Source organism: Galeopterus variegatus, unplaced genomic scaffold (genome assembly GCF_000696425.1).
Source record: "Galeopterus variegatus unplaced genomic scaffold, G_variegatus-3.0.2 Scaffold4923, whole genome shotgun sequence".
Classification (NCBI taxonomy): Eukaryota; Metazoa; Chordata; class Mammalia; order Dermoptera; family Cynocephalidae; genus Galeopterus; species Galeopterus variegatus.
In genome coordinates this window covers 112,706-135,706 of record NW_007731034.1, presented here as the reverse complement: position 1 = coordinate 135,706, position 23,001 = coordinate 112,706, and the positions used below count along the sequence as shown (strand labels likewise).

Genomic DNA, 23,001 nt, shown 5'->3' with positions numbered 1-23,001 from the left:
GTCCCTCCACTGACACCCAGCTCTCTGCCCCCAGTGAAGATCCTGCAGGAGGGCCCAGGGCTGCGCAGCATTACCTTCCCATGTGCACTTCTCTCCCGGATTCCCCAGTAAATAGTCACCGAGCACCTGCTCTGTGTAAAGCACCACAGGACCAGATGGTGAATGAGCCCTTCCCTGCCTGGAAGGGAAAGGCGTCCAGAGGGTGCTCTGCCTCTCTGTGTGGGTGGCTCCCGCCTCTAGGAGGTGCCACACGGAGGCGAAGGAGACACTGAGTTACACTAATGTTCCTTTCTCTTTTTTTGTGTGTGGCCGATACGGGAGGCTGAGCCCTTGACCTTGGTGTTATCAACACTGCATTCATGTTCTTGGATGGGAAACTCCAAAGGGGGAAGACCATTATGGCTCAGAAGATGTGGCCAGGCTTCATTTGTGTTCAGCTGGAAGGAACTGTGGATCTCAGAGTTTAGAAATGGTCGTAAAATGATGATGCTGGCGAACATGTACCGGCCACTGATGTGCCAGGCGCTGGGCTAAGTGCTGCACACACATTTCTGTACCAAGCCCCACACCTTCCAAGGCTGGTGTTGGTGGCCCTGTCAGATGGGGAAAAGGGCTGTCTGGCTCTGAAGCCTGTGGCGGGGGCAGGGTCTGGGCATCGGGGTCTCAGAAACTCCCTGGGTGATCATGAGATGCCGCATCCAGTGTTGCAAACATGACATTAAGAGCCAAGTAAAAAGAGCACTCAGCTGAAGGTCACAGTATCGGGCACTTCGGAACCCAGTTATTGAGGCGTCCTCATGTTCTCCAGCAGTGATCGTAGTTAACTGACAGAACTGTCATGTCCGCACCACATGCCAGGCCCTCTTCTACACACGTTCCGTGGACGATCCAGTCCAATCCCACGGCAGCCGTGTGAGCTGGGCATGGGTTTCACGCCCGCTCACAGATGAGGACACAGACCTGGAGCGCGAGTTTCCCAGGACCTGGGTGAAGCCCAGGCGGTCTCTTCTGACTGCTGAAGGGCAGGAACAGCCATGGACTGGAGGATCAGGATCATCAGCAGGGCCACCAGGGCGCCAGGGAGGAGAGCACTAAGGATGAAAGTGGGAGCGGTGGCGCCATCTTCGGGAAGGAGGGCGGGCACTTCCCAGCACTGCCGAGGCTGCAGGGGATGTTAAAGCAGCTGGGGATGAAGGCCAAGGAAGGGCGAGACCTGCAGGAGCAGGAGCTGCCTGAGCTGGACCAGCAGGCTGGACCATGATGGTCCCCCAGAGAGCTGGGGGAGCGGTGGCCCAGGGACCCTTCAGACCCAGGAGAGCTGCTGGTCTGTGAGGCTTGGAACTGCAGCCCACCAGGCTGGATAGCCTGCAGTCTGCGCAGTTCCTCCGGGAGCAGGCATCCACTCAACTGGGGGGAGAAGCTGCAGTTGATCTGGGGGCACGGTGATGCTGTCTCCTCCACAGGGCGAACACCCGAGTTACCTTAAGCTCCTCCTCGGGGCCCTTCAGCCTCCCTTGCAGACTGAGCCCCTCGCAGGCAGGAAAATTCTTTCTGCCCTGTCCCCTGACCAGTGCAGTGCTGGACACACGTCAGGAGCATGAAATAATTAGCACAGCATCCTGTGTGCGCCAGGGTGAGGTGGCATGCTAGAGACCATTTGTGGTTAGATCCCAGAGTGCCACGTGGATGGTTTTGATTTGGGGATTTAGACACTGTAGCTATTTTCCTTCACCATGACCTTGAGGCTATTCTCTTTACTCTTGATAATCCCAGTATTTGAAAGTCCCAAAGTGCCTTCAGGAGTGGTTGGTTTTCCTCTACTTTGGCCTGGGTTTCTTAGATGAGGCAATCTGACGGACCGTCAGGCTCGTGGGGTCCTGAAAGGGCCTGAAGATCATCCCAGGGGAGGAGGGAAGCTGTTAGAAGGAGCGGTGGGAGGCCTCCCAGGGTCGTTCAGAACATGTTTCTCCAGTTGGGCAGAGGTCCCTGGAGGAGGCTGCACTTTCCATATTACCCCAAGGTTATCAGGCCCACTCTGTGGCTGAGACCTGCTGCCCCAACATCCTCTACCCTGGTGGAGGTTTTGAAGACTATTTGGGTCTCTCTCAGTCCCTCTCCTTCCCCTCCCTTGGGAGGGGCGTGGGAGTCGTGGATATTTACAAGAAGCTCCTTGGGTGATTCACTGTTCATTCTCCTGCCCCGCAGAAGAGCAGAAAGGAGACAAAGTGATTGTCCTTTGAAGGTGGAACTAAAATGGCAGTGAGGAAAGCTCTCATCATGCCACTGGCCCGTTCAGTCCCTAAACGCTTCCCTCCCTCCCAGCTCCTGCCGCCGCAGCTTACCTGGGTGGGCTCCCACCGTCAGGGCCAAGTTCCCGGTGCGACACCCACTCCCATGGACTCGTCTTCTCTTGCAGGTCTACCTCGATCTCGAAGTCAGACGTGCCTGCCCGAGCTGCTGCGTTTTCTGGGTCAGAACGTGCATGCCCGCAAGAATAAGAATGTCGACATTCTCTGGCAAGCTGCTGAGGTACTCGTCACAGTGAGGAAAGGAGGGTAGTGCTGCGCCTGCTGCCCAAATCAGAACAGTGGCAGTGACAAATCACGGTCTCAGCCGGGAGGGGGAGAGCTAGTTTCTCCATGTGGGCACGTCAGGAAGTCCCTGAATTTGTTCTAGAACTCTGGAAGAGACTGAACGCTGCCTGTGAGTTCATTCCTTTGGGGCTGCCGGGATTCCAATACGCTTGACACAGAGTCTATCCCTTGGGGCACTTAATAGCTGGACTGATGACAGTTGTCACCTTCAGAAGCCTGCACAATTGATGCCAGCAAAAACTCACTGCCTGCTACATCTATTAATAGGTTCAAAGGGTGACTGTGGTGACCTTTCAAATCTCTTTAAACAATCTCTATCGTACATTTGGGTTCTGATCTTACTCCCACCTACCTGCACTGTGAGCATCTTCTCATCAGGCTGCTTGTGGAATTGCAGGTCAGGCTCTGAGCCCGGGATTTAGAGCAGTTTCACAGCTCGTCATTCACTCACCCGACGAGGGGTGGGTTTAATTCATCTCCAAGGCAGCAAAACCAGCCGGCACGGGGACCCAGGGGCATGCGCAGCCCCCAGTGGCAATCCGTTCCGGCTGCCTTCCTGGTTCCAAGGACAGGGGAGGGGTGGACGCAGGACGGAGTTGGCACTGCACTGCCCACTCACACCTGGGCCACCTCCCTGCATCGCAGAGCCCCAGTAGCAGGTGGGGGGCATCCCCCACAGCTTCCCTGAGCACCTCATTCTGAAGTGTCACTGTCTTCCTTGTCAGGGAAGTGTCCCTCTCAGCCTGGAGTGTCTTCCACCGCAGCAGCAGGTCTCAGCTGGTCACAGTGCTTGAGGGCCATTTCAAGTTGGTTATTGTGGATGCAGAGACCTTGTGCATGCCTCGTTTGAGAGTGTGGACCTATTTCTCTATTGCCATATGGTAGAAAAATCATTATCTATAGGGACAATTGGCCATCCGCTGTAACTGTGTCAGAGAAGAGTCCACCCAGTCCTGCATTTTTTGTTCCCAGTAGAGGCCTCAAGGTACAGAAGCATAGAGTCAGAGGTGGAAGGCTCACGAGGCCCTTGGATGAGTCAGATCTCACGTTGTCCACGGAACCCTGGGCGTCCCCGGAGGGGGACGGATGGGTGTGGGAGCAGAGTGCCGAGCCACTCAGGCACCAAGTTCTCCCATCCCTGATGGGACCAGAGCTGCTGCCCTTTTCTGGATCTTATTTGTTTTCATTTCTTTGTATGAACAAATGTCCTTGCCTAAACAGCTGGGATGTCTTTAGTCAGGCCCATCCCTGGCCCACCCTCACTTCAGCGTGCTCAGGGTCGACTTAGGAATGTTTTTCTTTTCTTTTCTTGTCCTCAGAAGCAGCCTATCATCATCTTGATTGTCTTGTCTGAATTTGGGCCTTTTCTGTTTTGTCTTTCCCTAGACAGAGTTCTTAGGACTGCACCATGTTGGTGTCTAGTAGTGTCCCCTGTAGTGACCAGCATGTTCTTGGATTTGCTGGCCTGAGAAGCAGGGGAGGTGCCATCTTCAGGGCAGTCGAGGACGATGATCCTTTTCTGGAGTAAACAGATAACTGGGAGCCAGCATCGCAAAGCTTGGATGAATTTTCATTAAATATCAGTATTGCTCTCACGGCGCAGTGCCTGGTACAGGTTCACAGTCCCTTATCTAAAGCCTTCGTGGCCAGATGTTTTGGAATTCACAGGTTTTCAGATTTTACAAAAGAATATAGTACACAGTTGTGTCCATGCAGTATGGTACACATGATATATGTGTACCTCGGTGCATGTTTATGATTTAACATCTCTGGGGAGTCTGGGGCAGCACTCTGGAGTCAAATTCATATTTTGTTATTGAAGAGTAGGAATATTTACATAAAATGGGATAAATAAAGATTATAAATAGTCTCACATCAGCTCAGATCTGGTTGTGCCACTAATCAAGATTGCCACAAACCCACAGAAAAAAAAATCTTTTCTGTTTTAGAGTTTGGATTTGGGGACTGTATCTAGGATCATATGTCATGCTACAGAGGAAATGCCCCAAAGGGTTCTGTCTGTGGGGAGAGGAGGTGCACTGAGGTGGCCTTTTCCCAGTTCTGGAGGCTGCCTCCAGCCCCTGCCTGCACCCATGTGAGGCATCCTGTTGTGCCTGAGGCCTGAGGGAGGTGGAGTGGGGCAGGAAGGGCCTGGGGGCCTGGTGGTCAGGAGGGAGCTACAGGGAAGTGGATCTTCTGAGCTGTTCCCATCTGTGTGGATGAAGGAGGAGACCAGAGAGCAGCAGATCTGTCCCCTGCCTTCCAGTTGGCCTGGTCAGGGACTGTGGGCATCCTGTGAGTGGCTCTGACCCTGAGTGGGTCATCTCACTGCCCGCTTTCCCCCAGGGATCAGCAGTAAAAGGCTGAATGTGACAAGAGGGCGGGGGCATGATTTGAAGGGGGGATAGCTGGTGGGGGTCAGACTGTGATGCCTCAGCACTGAGGAGGAGTGTCCCCTGGGAGAAGGCAGCCACACGAGGGATGGCAGGGATGGAAGCACTTGGGCAGCAGGGCCCCCAGAGGGGCTTGTGTCTGTGAATGACTTGGTTTCTGTTGCAGGCCCTCAGGATGTAGAGTTGGGGGCAGAGGCAGAGTCTGGCCAGGCCTGGGCGCTGAGTTTCCGCCCGTGCCCTGATGGGCCGGCTGGGAGCCTCTCTGGCCATGGAGATGCCGGCGCTCTGCAGAGGCTCCCTCCTGAGCATGGCCTGTTTTCCTGTTGGCAGATCTGCCGCCGCCTTAACGGGGTCCGGTTCACCAGCTGCAAGAGTGCCAAGGACCGCACGGCCATGTCGGTGACACTGGAGCAGTGCCTGATCCTGCAGCACGAGCACGGCATGGCCCCGCAGGTGTTCACCCAGGCCCTGGAGTGCATGCGCAGGTGAGTGCCGCTGCCCACCACCTGCCCGGCCGCCCGCCCGTGTAAACTGCAGATGAGCCGCTGCCCGCCCTTCCTGGGCCCCGCTGTGTGGGCCTCTGACATAGTCTCCCCTCGAGTTTAACAAACTATCAAGCTAGTGGTGCTGTCAAATTCCCAGTGTTCCCTTGTAAGGCAAGGGGAGAAAGAGCTAGCAGTCTCTCCGACCTGACATAGTCTCCCCTCGAGTTTAACAAACTATCAAGCTAGTGGCGCTGTCAAATTCCCAGTGTTCCCTTGTAAGGCAAGGGGAGAAAGAGCTAGCAGTCTCTCCGAGCAGGACTGTGCTGAAAACGGGGAGACCAGCCGGCAAGCCGTGGTGTCAGGCAGTTAAAGGGGCGTTTGGATGCTGCCGTGTGAGTCAAGTGACACGCGGCCACCTGCCTGGCTGCGGGTGTGACTTAGGGCCAGCGCTTTCTCAGCAGGCTTCTGCTGCGGACGCTGTGTATGTGCATATATGTGTACGTTGCCAAACTTGAACGAAGAAAACGCGTCTGCAGGTTGCACTGGTTTGCCCCGCTGCTTCTCTAGCAGGCGACACTGTTTGCTTCTATGAGCACAGTGTCAAGTGAGTGTCTTTTGGTGACAGCTGTCAGTGTGCCCTGGCAACCTCACCCTAATGATGTTCTGATTCTGAGGGAGCAGGTGTGTTTGCAGAATGAAACCCAGAACTAAACCTGTCCACTGTTGACCGATGCCTGTTTCAAGCACTGCTGGGCAGCCCCCTCCCTCACATACCAAAAGAAAGGATAAGAAACCTGGTTTCCATCTCCTTCGATGTAGTCGCCAATGCTGTTAAAGTCTTGTTTACGGTCACTTCTACTGAATGTTCTGTATCATTTGTCCTCTCACCAAATTCTTTAAAACGTTCAATTCTCTTATCCTTTCTGTATGTTTCTGCCATTTGACCTTCTCACAATAATGCACAAAAGTGATGCGTGAGCTCCTGCCTCTTGACAATAGCGTTTGTAAAACTGGAATCGTGTTGTCCCGATTTTGTCTTTTCAAGTTCATCTAAACCTCTGTTAAAGTTCACCATTCTCTCTGTCCTTAGACTCAGAGAAGCAGTGGAGACTCAAGAGACCCCTGCCTTGGGGCACCTTTATTTTATTTTGTTTTTTAATTACCTTGACTAAGGGCCTGCCCTCAGGATCCTTGGTGCCCTTCAGGGTTGAGGTCCAGTGCAGCCCCTGGTGCCATGGGGGGGCGGCCATGTCTATGCCCCTTTAGCTGCACGGTGGTGGGAGGGGCTGCTTTGGCGAGCTGCAGGCCTCTGCCCGAGAAGAAAGGAGAAAGAAACAGGCAGGGATCCCTTTGTTTGTGGAAGCAGAGATCAGGATCAAGCCGTGAGTTAGGCATGCAGTTGCTGCAGAGACCTCTGTCCAGTTCTTGGGCTCTTGAACAGTTTCCACGAAAACAGTAATTCATTCTGATTACATCTGAGCACAAAATAAAGGTGTCAGGAGACCAGGCTGGCTGGTTAGCTCAGTTGGTTAGAGCATGATGTTATAACACCGAAGTCAATGGTTTGGATTCCCGCACCGGCCAGCCATCCAAAAAAAAAAAAGGTCTCAGGAGACCCAGGAGAAAGTAGTTCCTGTTACTGAGCCTGGCACCACTGGGGCTGCCCCAAGCACACACAGGACAGATATTACAACTCTTACAACTTGCGAAGCACTTTTTGTAACTGTTAACCACGTAAGTAATTGATACACTCCTTGAAGGAAAATTAGAAAGTTCAAATGAGCCCCTACACTAGTTGTATACAAACACACGCACACTCCCTCCTCAGGAGAATCCTCTATGTTCCTACTTTTTTTTTTTTTTGGCGGCTGGCTGGTAACGGGATCCATATGTTCCTACTATTAACAGGTAGCCATGTTACCATTTTGATAGATGTTCTTTCATATATAGGTGCCTATATATGCACAAGAACACGCACGTGCACACACAAATGCAATTAATTACATGTGTAATTCTGCCTGTTGGTTTAGCCTTTTTTTCATTTAACTGTTGTGTGAGTATTTTTTCAGGTTAATAAATATTGACCTATCACTTTTAACACACCAAAATTTATCTAGTTTGCTGTCACTGAATATTTAAGTATATATGGTTTTTCAGCATTTTTAATCAAGGGTGCAGTGAATATTCTTATATATTCTCCTATCTACATTTTCCAGCTTGATTCTTTAGTTAAAAAGTATATGCCTTTGGGNTTTTAAAAAAAAAAAAAAAAAAAAAAAAGTATATGCCTTTGTGAGGCTTTTTAATAATTTTAATGGTTAATACATTGCTCCCATACCAGTGACACTCCCGCCCCATGTCATTGCCTTCACTGGGCGCGCTCATGCCTGTTGCAATTCTAAGTGCTTCTGAGGCTCCACAGTTGGTGTCCTTTCTCTGTATTATAGGTAAGGACCCTGAGACCTTCCTCTTATGGGAACAGGCACTGTTCCCTTGACCCGCCTCTGCCTCCAAGCCCCACCCCCTGCCCCCAATTATGGATGTCTTTTAAGATTTCCTTTGTTTTTTTCTGAATTTTCATAATCTCTACAGTGAACGTGTATTACTTTAATAACTAAATAAGAATTTATAAAAACAAAACAAAGCTCGATCCCATGTCCCCTCTGCCTGCCCCAGAATCCTCAGCATCAGCCTTGGGGAACAGTGCTTGCCCGCTGCCCTGAGCTGACCCTCCAGCACCTCAGGCTCTTGCCACAGGTGTTTGTTTTAAGGTGACACCATTGCACCTGACTTCTGTGTCTTCTGGATTTCCCCATGTGGGGAAGACATGGATCTGTTTAATCGATGGCAAGCCTTAGGTGGCTGAGTGACCAGCTAGCATTTCTGGCCGCAGCAGTAGCTAGCTCCTCAGCTGAGCGTCCTCAGGGGCCGTAATAAATCTTGACCATGCCCTTGAGTGGAGAATACGTTTTGGTTCTCAGGCTTTCTCGCTTGCATCTGATCAGATGGAAGAGCAGAGCATGCAGGCAGGGCGCAGGCCGTTGGGGGTGCAGAGCCGACACCCAGGCTGTGTCCCAGAGGCCCAGGGAGAGCAGCGGCCAGTGCTGTGCCATAAATGTTCAGCGCCCAGCTCTCTCTGCAACCCTGGTCTGTAGTGTTTGCTGGTTTTGGCAGCATCAGTACTCCCGCAGGGGCCCATTTCAAGCTCCCAGTGTGGCACTGCTGAACAAGCAGTTGGGAAGACATGTACATACTCAGCTCTGGAGAGCCATGTGAGCTGTCTCCACCACTGGAGCTGCCCCTGTCCCCAGTCCAGGGGCTGAAACCCTCATTTAAGTGGGTCATCCTGAGTCGCCACAGTGACCCATCAGCCCACCCTGGCAGGAAATGTGACAGTCAGTGCTCACCAACTTGGAAAGTGTCCCCTGTCAGAAAGGCATGTTCCAGCAGGACCATTCCAAGCCATTCCTCTGAGAAAGCCTGGGAGAACCTAGTGTGAGGGGGGGACCTTTGACTTCCTGCCTACCCATCTGCAAGGGGATCCTTCACAGGCTGTCTGCTGTGTGTAGGACCTCTAATTCTGTGCCACTGTTGCCACCTGGTAGTCATGGATGTGGTTCCAGAGTCGGGTGGTTCTAGGCACTATTTCACCTCAGTACATTTCTTCTTTAGCACCAAAAGGGGCAAAAAAACCAAATTGCCAGTGTTGCTTTGGTTGGATTCTATTCTTGGGGATCATCTTGTAGAACAATAACTTGCAAAGGTGGAGACATCTGCCACTGCTTAGCCTGAGACCCTTAGCAGGTCCGGTGGAGACTCTGCACTGTTGATGGCTGAGGTCAGTGGTTTTTTTCATTTGTGTGGTTCATCAAGAGGCAGCTTTAGCCACAGCCCTTGCACTGCCCCTGCTTGGGCATTGTGAGAAGGTCAACGCCCAATGGTTCTTCATGTTCGGCTTGCTTCTCAGAACGCCTGTCTGCGCCGAATGTGCGAGCATGGCCGGCAGCATGGACTTGCGCTTGGCCAGCCGAGAGGGAGTGAACATGGAAAACCATCCATTCAACCTACATGTGTCTCTTTTCAGTGGACTGCAGTATTTTTCCTTATTTTCACTTCTCTTTCTCTCCTTTTTTTCCTGTAATTGTGCTGGTATTGTTTTGGTTCATCCTTTCACACCCTTTTCTCTGCATATCGTCCTTTCTTTCTTTTGTGGCTTCATTTCAATTTTTTTTATCTTATATTTTGGTTCTCCTCTTTTTTCCATACTTTTTGATAAAATCCATCCATGTGTCTTTTTTCTTTCTTTGCTTTTCTTTCCTTTCCTTTTTTCTTTTCCTTTCTCCCAACCTTTTTCCTTTTCACAGCATTGGAACACGGGAGGTAGTCACCCAGAAGAACTTGAGCGGCCTGGTGCCCATCCGAGACTTAAGGCTAGACCCCAGCCTCCTCTGTTCCATTCCTTTATTAGCTCTGAGCCCCAATTTACTGATTGTGTGGCTCTTTCTGAGCATAGTGTACCTGGTGACCAAATTGCGTTGCAAATGAATATCATTATGAAAAATTAATGTCACAAGCAAACAAACGTGCCAGAACATGTCCAGCCACCGTGTACCTAACTGGACAGAAGGAATGTGTCAAAGCGTGGTCTGCCAAGAAATATCTCATGCCTTACAGTTTGACATTTTGTTCTTCTGAACTGTAAATACCTGCCAAATTATTTCACCAAGAGGACTTGTTCGTTTGAGTCACGCAGTGTCTTCAGTGCTTATAACATGTTCTTACGGTGCCCTGTTCTGCATCATTTAGCTGGCCTGGAATTACTTGTACCAAATCTCTTACCTTCTGATGTAAAACTATTTATTACCTGTATATCTTATGTGCCCTGTTTCCAAGAGCAAGGAATTCTGTCGGATAACAATTTGTATATTTGATACTATTTTCTTTAAGTGTACTGCTAACCTTTCCTTTCCTTTTGAAGAGAAATGAAAAAGATAGACGCTTTATAACTGGCTCATCTAGATAAACCTATCTAATAGGACATGTACTTTCTGCTTTCATTTCAAAGCGTAGTCCCTGAATTATAGTAGCAAACAGTTTGCAGAACCGTAACATTTTCTCGCTTATGTTATTATTTCCAATTGGGGATGACAGAAAGCTGTGACTACAATAGCATATCACACCAAGTCAGGCACATAAAGGTGACACACTACATGTGACTTTAGATTTCCTCTTAGCTCTGTAAGGATCATTAAACTGATTCCAAGAATTAATGCATATAGTAACAGAAGGCTGTTGAAATTATACATATTTATTTTTCTTGAAATAGCATTTGTCACTTAAAAAAAATACATCTTTAATTCCAGATTATAGTTCAGGCTTGTTTTCTCTCTTACTAATCAAATATGGTTAATAGTGGGGAAAAAAAAAAAATCAAAGAAAATTTACCGAAAAGTGAGGCTTAGCTTTTGGGTGGCTGTGGCAGATGGAGCTGTGAGAGAGAAAGGCTCACTTTGGTTTCTGCTCTTATCACTCTTACTTTTAACATGGCAGTGGCCCTAAAATGGGATGACTGGTGACCTTAACATTCATATGTGGCAGAGGATAACTGTACATCTATAAAGGTAATCAAATATATTAGGGGAAAATTCCACACACTCTGTATAAGTAATAGTGGCTTCTCTGTTTTCTAGTTCGTATTATGTTGTGCTTGTTTTCAGCCTTCAGCTGGTTCCCCATATGCTGTATTTTATGAAAGTGGATTTCTTTTTGCCAGTCTAGAAAAATTGCAGTGATTTAGAGAAGCTGGCTTTTCCAGAAACTGGACACTCATGCATGCACACAAACCCAGTTTGCCACAAAATCTGGCCTCTCTGCAAGACTTCAAGACCTTACTCTGGGCTTCCTCTGGTTTGGCATCAGCTCAGAGGCCATCACCATCACACCCCGGGAAAACCCTCTTTCTAGACCTCCTGAGCAGGCTCCCTAGGGAGGCACCACCTTTGTAGGTGAGCCCCCTTTTCCACAGTGCAGTGTTTGCTCATCTCTTCTAGAATAAATGAGGTGGCTGTCCTGTAGCACAGCTGCTGACACCCTTCAGTAGGGAGTCTCTCACCGAATGCCAACCGACTGGTCGTGTTGTAGCAACACGACATTAAGCACTGGACACTATCCTGTCCAGTCTGTGAGTCTTTGAAAGGTGTGTTTGCCACTTGCTCTCTTTCATGTCAACATGTGCACTCCCACTCTAAGACCTACTTGTGTGCTTTGCTTGAAAAGGGGAAAGTAGAGTCCACAGCTTCTCTGTCCCTGTCTGGGGTAACACACCCCTGATGCGTGTGGTGGTGACATGTGTGCATGTCCACCTCCAGGGCAGAGTTAGCGGTCATGCAGACACCGTGCCCAGCTGAGGGAGGCCCTCAGACTACAGACGGTGGCCCTCCCTCCCCCAGGGTGCTCTGTGATGCTCTCCAGGGGTCCTGCCAGGACCCCAGCGAGGGTGCCTGAAGGACACCACAGCCAGATCCTCACTGTCGTGGTGCCAGCCACACTTGCCTGTCCTGTGTGGGTTTGGCTTTTGGATTGAGACAAATAGAATGGGAGGGAGGATGAGCCTCTTTGTTCTCTCTTCCAGGGGCTGGTCCAAAAGCAGCGTGCTCTCCCCGTGCACTTCCCAAGGGCTAGTCCTAGAAAAGAGCCAGCAGGAAGCCAGCCGAGGCAGTGGCTCGAGTTTTTTCTTAAAACTATCTGAGGAAAGAAACTCAGTATGCTCACTCTTTATGCTGAATTTCAATGTGACTAAGGCCTTTTGCTCATGAAATGAGGCCAAATACATATCCAAAGTCTTGTCTGCTTCAGTGAGAAAGAGGCAGGATGAAGCAAAGATGGGGAGACAAGTCCAGAAAGGGAAGTCACTGACGGTTGGTGGTGGTTTTTAGGTTGTTCCTAATGTTAGTGCAGAGGCATGTCAATGTCACCAACTCTAGATGTTCAGTATTAAGTCAGCGTTCTGAAGTCAGAGAAACCATACTCAGGAGGTTTTCCCTTTGGGAGGTCTTATAAAATAGTTGTATACATTTTTCAACTAGTGTGTCAGTCACTGTTTACTCCCATGGCTTGGCCCAGATAGATCTTAACAAAGTGGCACAAAGTGACAGGAGAGGCAGCCACTCTCTCTGTCTGCCACAGAGCCACCAAGAGACTTGATGCGTCCAGATGAGTTCTAAAGTGGAAGGACCCCACCAGAAAGGGAAAACCAGAGTTTTCCTTAAAATTAGTTGTCAGTTGAGGTTTCCATTCTAAGTTTTCATTTCAAAACTGGATGTCCTTGAAAAGAAATTATTGATATAATAAATAATCATGTAGCTTTGAAATAATCAAATCCCTCCTGCTAAAATCTATCCAAGATCTTCTCAACTTGAGTTATTGAAAAACTTATGCAGCTAGTGTGGTCAGCGGGAGTGTCCTGCCCCAGGGTGGCAGGCTGGCCCATCACCACACGCCCACCACCCCAGCACGCCCTCGCCATCTCTGCCCGCTGCACGCAGCCTTAGTGCTGGTGCATCTAAACATGGCATCTACACGCGCAGACCAGCTGCACCAGCCAGGTTCTGTGAAGTCAAACATTTGGGGGAAAGTAAATAAATTGAAATGAAAGTGTACGCACGCAGCCTTAGTGCTGGTGCATCTAAACATGGCGTCTACACGCGCAGACCAGCTGCGCCAGCCAGGTTCTGTGAAGTCAAACATTTGGGGGAAAGTAAATAAATTGAAATGAAAGTGTAATCGTGATTATAATTTCATGTGTAATGTATTCAGCCAGCTAAACCAGATATTAGCTCCTTTAACATGTAAATAAAAGATAACATCCAAGTTGACACATTATTCTTCCTTGCTCTTCAAGGCAGTGTGGCATTTACTAATGATAGGTGGTTTTTGAAAAGTTTGTTCATTTCTATGTAAATGGAGAAGCCATTTCTGAAATAGTCCGTTAATGTAACAGCTTCCAAAGATTAAAAGAGATAAACTGTGTATAGGAACCTATGGCTTCTGCTTTAAATAGATTGTATTTTTATCTGATTTCTGAATGTCAGACAAAAACCTGCTCATGTGGCCCAGCTCTTCAGCTCAGATGACACACATGTAGCTGAGGGCTGAGGCTCTGTGACAAGAAAGCACATGAGTTACTAGATTCGTTCATAGCAACCAGGTGAATACTTTTCTAAAATACCCGAGCTTATCTTTTGAATAAAAATTACTGTCTTACCAAAAATATTTTACATGTTCTTGATAATGAGACTGTCACTTTCACTTTAAGAGGCTTGAGCAGTTGCCACTGATTTTTTTTAAGTGCATGACATAACAGTCTTCATACAATTCGAAATATTTTTTTAAATCACTATTTGTTGGTAACTGCAAATTTTACACCTCGTAAAGGGGGGGTTTTGTACAAAATTTGATAACTATTTGATTTCATTGTTAGTCTTAGAACCATAGAAAAATATCAAGTTATGCTGTGCTGTGGGGAGTCATTTATATTTAAAATCGTTTCTGCCTGTTAATTTTATGTCTACACCAGAACATTTCCCAGAGAACTCCCCTGGTGCTCTCACTGAGCATGTGAGGCCTGACCGCTCACCCTCCTGTAGAGCACTTGTTCTGCCCACTGGGTTGCCGTGACAACCCTCTGTCAAATGCAGCTGGGGATGATGCTGTTAGCGAGCTCTCCAGGGATGGGCACTTGTGGACTCTCTGGCTCAGTGGCACTTGTACAAGAGGTGACCACACTGTGGGCAGCCCACCTGGAGAAGGGTAGTGCTACCACCAGGAGACCGCAGTGGGGCACTTATTGACGGCACTGCAGCCCCGATAGCCTTGCAGACCCACTCTGCAGACAAGGCATGGGCCCACTGGATTGTTTGGCACCCAGAACAGCCGGCCCATAGGTGGAGACGGCATGTCAGGACAGCCCCCTCAGCCAGATGGCTTTGCTACATGTTGAATTCTGCGAGGAACATCAGCATTTTCAATTTGATGTGATTACAGCTCTTGCTAATGTAGAAAAGTGCAGCTCTTTAAAGGCTTTGGTAAGAGTAGTAATATTTCTCTTTCCATTTAATGTGTTATGTAACAGAACCTTTGAACTACAAGTTATGATAGCACTCCAGATAACTAGACACGAGATACACGAAACCATTAACTTTAAAAAAGTTTGCTTCCACTTAGAGCGCTGCTTTTGGAAATGCCAAATTCACAGCCCCATACAGCATGTGTCCATCTCTGTGCTTCTTAACTGCCTTGTTCAGAAATCTGCCATCTTATGTGTGTACTTGTTGTAAATGAGTCCAGCACCCATTTAAACTAATCTTTTTTTTTTAATGCTATGAAAATAATCAGTTCATTTCATCTTAGTTTAAGTCTTTCTTTTTTCCTTTTTTACTGCTGTCATTTCTTGTGCTTGTTTTTTCCCCAGTGAGGGTTGTCGAAGAGAAAATACAATGAAGAATGTTGGAAGTCGCAAATATGCATTTAATTCCCTGCAGCTGAAGGCTTTCCCCAAGCATTACAGGCCTCCCGAAGGGACTTACGGAAAAGTTGAAACATGAACACACGGTTTCCTCTAATTAGCTGTCACGTAATAAATGTGGGTACCCTCTAGTGTCATACATGAATTCTTCAAGAAGACCTGAAGGATTGATTTTTATTTTTGTGTGTTTTTTAAAAAATATTTTACTAAAGAGTCTACGGAGCATGTTTTTCCTCCCATTGGAACTGACAGGATGTAATGTTTGGCTCAATAGCATAGGTAACAACTGCCCATCTAAACAGAGTCATCAGTAGTTCCCTGTAAGAACTATGCTAGGTTTGTTTGAAATGCTACAAGACTTTTTCAAATGCCCACTTAAGGCACTGCTCATTTAACTTATTTTTCTATGGAGTAACTCAAAAGTGAGCATTGGATTACAATCTTTTTAAAAATTTGAATGTAAAATAGTAAATAACATATTAAATAATCAGATCCTAGGCAGACCAATAAATGTTGAATGTTAACTCACGTTTTGGGGAAAGAAGCTAGTCAGTACTCATGCAGTCAGAGGAACTGGTTCTAATGAATTATTCTGTCTACACCATAACCCGAGAAAGCAGAAATTGAAAAGTTGATAAATCAGCCTGAGATAAGACTTAGACGATGACACCTGCAAACTAGCCCACACAATTGGGCCACTCTTCTTCCTGTCCCTCGGGAGTTACAGAACAGGGTGTCTGCTTGAGATAGAAAGCCAGCAGTAAGGTCCCTGTACGTTGTCTCCTGTTCTCTCAAGCTTTGTGTCCAGCTCCCAACATGCCCACAGGGCACGTCTCCCTCTCCGCTCTAGATGCAGAGCTATATCAATCGACGGCCTCAAATGTGGCATGTCTGATGTCTGAGGAACAGCACTCCAATGGGGAGTTTGTGACTATAGAGATAGTGGAAACCTAACTGTTTTCAGAATAAATGTTCTTTTGCAGGATTTCCAATATATCTTCTTCTAAAAGACAGTATAATCATGTTTGAATGTCTGATGAAAGTGTCTTATTTTTAGGTTTGCAGTAATTGTTCTGCTGTTCATTCTGTTATGTAAGATGGCTATTGAGAAACAGTTGAAATTAACTCCTCAAATGAGATCTTGAAAGGGATTTATGGGCCATAAATCTTAGAAATTTCATAGAAAATTATGTCTGGTCATCTTTTACAAGATGATGGTAAATCTTATCTGCACATAGCAGGTATTTCTTAGGAGATTATATGTTTTATCGATACTGTTTATCATGATTATGTTTACATGTTATTTAAAAGGCTATAAAAGAATTATATGTGGCACATACAATAATCCTAATGATTTGTGAACCTCTCGGAAATTCTTATTTCCAAAAATCTAGTTATTATTCTTTTGGCTTCTTTAGAAATGCTACTTTGAAACGTGTAACAACACACTTGGGCCTGGGGTGCTGAGACACAGGCAGGACCACTCCTTGGCAGGGTCACAGAGGGGGCGGGCATAAGGTGGGGGTGGACAGCTGGGCTGTCCCCATGCAGCTGGGCTCACTGTGGAGGGTGGGAGGCAAAGAAGCTTTTGCCCACCACATGCTCTGCACAGGTGGCTGCTGCTGGTGTCATTCTCCTCTTTAAGTGTCAATCCGTGTTAAAAGACAGTTTTCAATATGGCTGATTTAGCTTTTCATCTCTCCATCATTTCATTTAATTTGAATTTTTTAGTTCCATCTTTTCTCATTTTAACATCACTACCGTCTTTAAAATTTCATTGTTTTTTAGAATTAAATGTTACCCATATTGTTTTCACAATTTTTTTTTTGTCTGAAGAGCATTAAATATCTGCGTTTATCAAAGGGAATATAGTAGATGTGAGTCATCTGTCAGCAATTTTGCATGTGGCACCTTTCTGTGAATTATTTTCCCAGTTTTCACTTTATGTTATGGGTCACTCTAAGGCTCTAAAACTCTAAGGCTTGGCTAAGTACGTAGACAAGACTCCAGTCTCAAGTGCATTCTCTAGAGGTGGTGGCCCGGAGCATTGCACATGCCTGTGGGCCAAGGTCCGGTTTTCCCAGTTTTCACTTTATGTTATGGGTCACTCTAAGGCTCTAAAACTCTAAGGCTTGGCTAAGTACGTAGACAAGACTCCAGTCTCAGTGCATTCTCTAGAGGTGGTGGCCCGGAGCATTGCACATGCCTGTGGGCCAAGGTCCGGTTGCACAGCCGTGGGGAGCAGCCCCACTTTCCGTAGGAGCTTGGAGTTTCATTTGCATAAGGAAGGTGGCTTTACAGGCTGCCATGAAATAGACATTCCGTCCAGTGTTCCCCGTAAGGCCCCCCCATTTAAAAAGAAATGTTGAGCTATGTGGAAAACTGGGAATGTAATGTGGATTCTGTCAGAGCTCCTGAGCACAGTTGCCTTTAGTTTCCTTTAAAGATGTAAAAATATTGTATAATACAGTTTTGTCCCTATACAGTTGTATTCGCCAAGCTTAGTGCATTAAAATACTTTTATTTATTTGTTTGGGGCAGTATTAATATATATAAACACATAGTACTGTTTTATATATTCCTAGTTCATTCAAAGCCATGTATGCTGTAAAAGTGCTAGTCTTTAGAATGACGAATAATAAATAACTGACAAGAGTATTAACCTCGGTCTTGCCTGATTCATTCTGCTACATCAGAAGGACTAGCTTGATGGTGGCATCTGATTGGACCGTCACTGCTGGGCGTGGCGTTGAGCACTCAGGTGCCGAATGCATGTGTTTGCAAACGTGGGACCATGCGAGACTTGTTTTATAACCTTGTTTTCACCTAGTTTGAAGCAGAGGGGCAGCAGGTTACAGGGTTAAGATCATGGACCTCGGCAGCAGACAGACACAGGTCCCAATCCTGCTTCTGCCACTCACTGGCTGATGAGTCTGAGCAAGTTGCTTGACCCCTCTGAGCCTCTGTTTCGAGTGCAAAGTGTGGACAACGGTACGTTCCTCCTAAGGTGGATGTGAGGCACCTTGGTGGTAAGTGTTTGTAAGTAGTAGTTGCTGCTGTCACCTTCTCCTGTCCATATGAATGGGTCACATCATCTCTGCTGGTAGCCTGGTCCCTGCTGTGTGACTGCTGAAACGCAGTTCTCTCTGAGCCTCTGTTTCGAGTGCAAAGTGTGGACAATGGTACGTTCCTCCTAAGGTGGATGTGAGGCACCTTGGTGGTAAGTGTTTGTAAGTATTAGTTGCTGCTGTCACCTTCTCCTGTCCATATGCATGGGTCACATCATCTCTGCTGGTAGCCTGGTCCCTGCTGTGTGACTGCTGAAACGCAGTTNGGGAATATAGTAGATGTGAGTCATCTGTCAGCAATTTTGCATGTGGCACCTTTCTGTGAATTATTTTCCCAGTTTTCACTTTATGTTATGGGTCACTCTAAGGCTCTAAAACTCTAAGGCTTGGCTAAGTACGTAGACAAGACTCCAGTCTCAAGTGCATTCTCTAGAGGTGGTGGCCCGGAGCATTGCACATGCCTGTGGGCCAAGGTCCGGTTGCACAGCCGTGGGGAGCAGCCCCACTTTCCGTAGGAGCTTGGAGTTTCATTTGCATAAGGAAGGTGGCTTTACAGGCTGCCATGAAATAGACATTCCGTCCAGTGTTCCCCGTAAGGCCCCCCCCATTTAAAAAGAAATGTTGAGCTATGTGGAAAACTGGGAATGTAATGTGGATTCTGTCAGAGCTCCTGAGCACAGTTGCCTTTAGTTTCCTTTAAAGATGTAAAAATATTGTATAATACAGTTTTGTCCCTATACAGTTGTATTCGCCAAGCTTAGTGCATTAAAATACTTTTATTTATTTGTTTGGGGCAGTATTAATATATATAAACACATAGTACTGTTTTATATATTCCTAGTTCATTCAAAGCCATGTATGCTGTAAAAGTGCTAGTCTTTAGAATGACGAATAATAAATAACTGACAAGAGTATTAACCTCGGTCTTGCCTGATTCATTCTGCTACATCAGAAGGACTAGCTTGATGGTGGCATCTGATTGGACCGTCACTGCTGGGCGTGGCGTTGAGCACTCAGGTGCCGAATGCATGTGTTTGCAAACGTGGGACCATGCGAGACTTGTTTTATAACCTTGTTTTCACCTAGTTTGAAGCAGAGGGGCAGCAGGTTACAGGGTTAAGATCATGGACCTCGGCAGCAGACAGACACAGGTCCCAATCCTGCTTCTGCCACTCACTGGCTGATGAGTCTGAGCAAGTTGCTTGACCCCTCTGAGCCTCTGTTTCGAGTGCAAAGTGTGGACAACGGTACGTTCCTCCTAAGGTGGATGTGAGGCACCTTGGTGGTAAGTGTTTGTAAGTAGTAGTTGCTGCTGTCACCTTCTCCTGTCCATATGAATGGGTCACATCATCTCTGCTGGTAGCCTGGTCCCTGCTGTGTGACTGCTGAAACGCAGTTCCATTTGAGGCTGCAGGGCTGGCTCTCCCCAGGACTGCATCTTGCACCTCCTTCTAGGCACATGTGCCCAAGGACCTCTCTTAGCAAAATTCCTGCCAGTAGCACCACACAAATAAAGGATAATTTTAATGTTTTCAACTTCGTTTTAAAGTTTGAATATTATCAAAATACTCCCAGAAATGTAAGCACGTGCCTTTTCCCTTTATTCTCATTGACACTGGAAATGGCACCTTGTTTCAGTTTCTATTTCTTTGATTACTGTGAATTTTGAACATCTTTTATACCTTGACTGATATTTCCATTTTTGTGACTTCGTTGGAGTGTTGGCCTTTTTCATCATCATTAACATACAACATATTAAACCCTCTGTTAATATGTCGCAGATTTTTAACACCTATTTGTCATCTGGTTTTTGTCTTTATGGTAGATGGATAGGTACACAGAAGTTTAAATATTCATGTAGTCAAATGTACTTTTTTCTTTTTAATGCTTGTTCTGAAATCGAGTCCCACTCAACACTGAAGGTGACAGACAGGGCTGCCACATCCTTGTCCGTGAGGTGACCATGGTGGCGTGCGCTGGATGAGGGCTGCACCTCGCTTGGCACATAGTCCAAGCTTAGTTTAATACTATTAATGATTTGTGCCATTAGTTCTCATGCCCCAAGATTATTTTTTAAATATTTATTTGTTCTTATTTCTAGTATTTTTAGGTTAGATCAATCCATCTGGAATTGTTTTGACATGTCACGTCATACTTAGAGTTTGCTAAGGTCAGAGTGACTCTCCTCTAAGCCAGCCCTAATTTGCTGCTTCAAAGCTGAGCAACGGGGAGGACACTTCAGGACATCCAGACATCAGCCAACATGAGCTTTCTCCTGCCCCACCTGCCACTCTGCTCCTGTCCTTGGCTTCCTTTACAGCCTCTGCTTAGTAGGTGACTTGGCATAGTCTGGCTGCCCAGGGCTAGGGGAGCTGGCTCAGGGAGGTTTGGATCAGAGGAAGGTAAGGGGTTGGGGACTGCAACTTCCCCATTTGCAGTTTTTCTGTGGACAGAGATAGTCATTGGGAGGGCTGTTATTTCATTGCCGGTTGTCCTAATGGCCAAACACCCTGTTCTTTACTAACAATATCAGACAGCAAGTTGGCTCCATTTTTGAACAGAGACTTCTCATAAAATCGCCATTAGCATTTGTGTCCTTATGTTGTAGTAATGAACAGTGATCTTCCTGAGTGGGCGCAGTGTGACCTCTGTCACTCTGAAGAGCTGCCAGCGTTTCCCTCTTCTTTCAGGACAGGAGAAAACCTCTTCTGTGCATGGGGTGTTGGGAGCCCAGGGACAGAGGGCCTGACCCCATGTCTTGACATGCTGTTGTGCTCCTGGGATGCCCTTCTGGAACCAGCACCTCGTCCTGGTGGGGCCTCACAAAACTCTCCATTTCGAGAACAAAATCCCTTTCATTTTTTTCTCTAAAAATGTTCTCCCTAACAATCTCCTATTAAGAGTTGATTTTTCAGTAATCTGTAGCGAGGGCACTGCCCTGCTGTGTATAGAACCTCAGCCCAGGAGTACAAGGTTCCCTGGGGACCTGCAGTGCTGGCAGAACCAGAGGGGATGGGTCGGGGACACAACTGGAAGGGCCCAGGCTGCCTGACTCATCCCCAAAATGCTCGGGGGGGCCTTCCAGAGGGGTAGAGCTAGCTTATAGGTATCTGTGAGTATTTTTACATCTTAAAATCTACCTCTTCTCAAAGCCCCTGGGTATTTCCAAAAGTAGAAAGTAATAAAATTTATAGTTGATAAATTCCAGTATTTGAGATCAGAAAGGAAGACAGAAAAAAACAAAGTCCCTTCCTGAGAGATGCATGCTGACCCAAAAGATATTTCTTTTGTTCCCATGAGCACCGAGCAGCACAGGCTCTGGCAGAGGGAGCGGTGAATTGTAGAAACAGAAACTTCCATTTAGCAAGCTCCATGCCCCTGATAGGGGCCCTGGCCAGGGGTGGCTGCCCCATGGGCACCTGCTCAAGCACAGTGGCCATCAGCCCCAAGGTCTGTCTACCATTTCTCTGGAAGCCAAATGGTGACTTTTAGGAGGGGAAAGAATGTGGGGGCTCTGCCATGTTCTGGATCACAGCGAGATCATGAAAGTTGGCCTGCACGGGCACCCATGCCCCTGCCATGCCACCTGGGAGCCTTCTCCAGTCCCAAGCCATACTCTGGCCTGTGCCACCCTTCACAGAATGCCCCTCCCCATCCTATGGTAAGATTCGGCAAATGGGTAATAACTTTATTAGCCATCCCTACCCGAGCGATGAGCTAGACCCCTCAGGGGGTAGGGCTGGAATGTCCATACTTTCCCAATTCCCCTCCCTCTTGGGCCCCTTTCATGCCTCAGCACTGTGTTGTGGTGGGTGATTCATTCCTGCACCCGGTCCCCATGGGCCTTTCACACCAATCCAGGCAGGGCTGTCACAGAAAAGCTGCAGAGACAGGTTACAGGGGAAGAAACGTGTGGCTGCTTCCACGGCTGGGAAGCAGATGGCCACAGTGGCGATGGCCGCAGATGTGCTGCAGATGAGCACAGCACCGCAGCGCTCACTCCTCCTCGCCACCTGCCCCCAGCCCCAGCCTCTGTCGTCGTCCTCTTCTCCTGGTTGTCCTCTTTGACGAGCCCTCCTCAGCCTCAGATTTGCTTTTTGTCCTTCAACCTCTACTATATTGTGGGTTCCCCAGGGTTCTGTCCATAAATTTCTTCTCACATAGGATGTTCTTCCTACAAAATCTTGGTCATTGCTGTGAAGTACGACCACTTACATGCTAATGATTCCCAAATTTCTAGGTCCATTTTATCTTACTCTCTCCCTAGTTTCAGATCCATCTACACATCCGACCAGATCCTAGTCATTGTGCTTGAGTGTCTTGTGGGAGTCTCAAACATAGCATGTCAACACCAAACTCATGCACTCTCCTCCTCCAAGCTGGCTGAGCCCTGCCGTGATAAATGACCCCACCTTCCACCCTGGGGTCATCTTCTCTTTTTGCCTCCACATCCCATCAGCCACAGACATCTGTATCTCTTCAACATCTCCAGAGTCCATCCCATAATTTACATGCACATACAACCCTGGTCTGTGTCCCTGCTGATCTGGAGCACTCTCAGCCTCCTCATTCCTCCTCCAAGGCCCATCTCAGACACGCTCCCCTCTGTGGTGATTTCTCCCCACAGAATGAATTGGCCCTTTTACAAAAATTTTTCCCTCAATTTGAATATAACTACTATATCATGTAAATCCTGTCTATCGTGTCATTTACCTTTGTATTCACAAGAGCAAATGTAAGCTATAAAGGAGCTACTCAAAAATAGTTTACTGAATGAACAGATGAATAACTGATATTTTTGTGGTGTTCAACAGAAATCCTTTCTATTTCAGCATTAGACCATATTGCTTTTCTCTACAGAGAATCAGTCATTCTAAATGCATCACAAGGAGTCAAATTCAACAGGTCAAAGGAGAAGGCAAACCCAGGAGCAGAGTG

The 23,001-nt window shown here is 47.3% G+C and overlaps 1 protein-coding gene across 12 annotated transcripts in view; it reads left to right on the top strand.

Annotated features, from left to right (window-relative positions):
* The window catches only part of INPP4A (inositol polyphosphate-4-phosphatase, type I, 107kDa), a 53,570-nt gene extending 35,913 nt beyond the window's left edge, over window positions 1-17,657 (top strand). For 8 of the 12 annotated variants that reach the window (XM_008588604.1, XM_008588605.1, XM_008588606.1 and 5 more), the window contains 3 exons: window positions 2,417-2,529; window positions 5,318-5,472; window positions 9,837-13,019. In XM_008588604.1, coding sequence (XP_008586826.1) covers window positions 2,417-2,529; window positions 5,318-5,472; window positions 9,837-10,017 — 449 coding nt within the window. In that variant the 3' untranslated portion in view covers window positions 10,018-13,019. Of the gene's footprint in view, window positions 1-2,416; window positions 2,530-5,317; window positions 5,473-9,836; window positions 13,020-14,941; window positions 16,949-17,098 lie in introns of those variants that run through there. The other 4 variants (XM_008588612.1, XM_008588611.1, XR_551681.1 and 1 more) reach the window with 3 other exon arrangements.
* The last annotated feature ends 5,344 nt before the right edge of the window (window positions 17,658-23,001 follow it).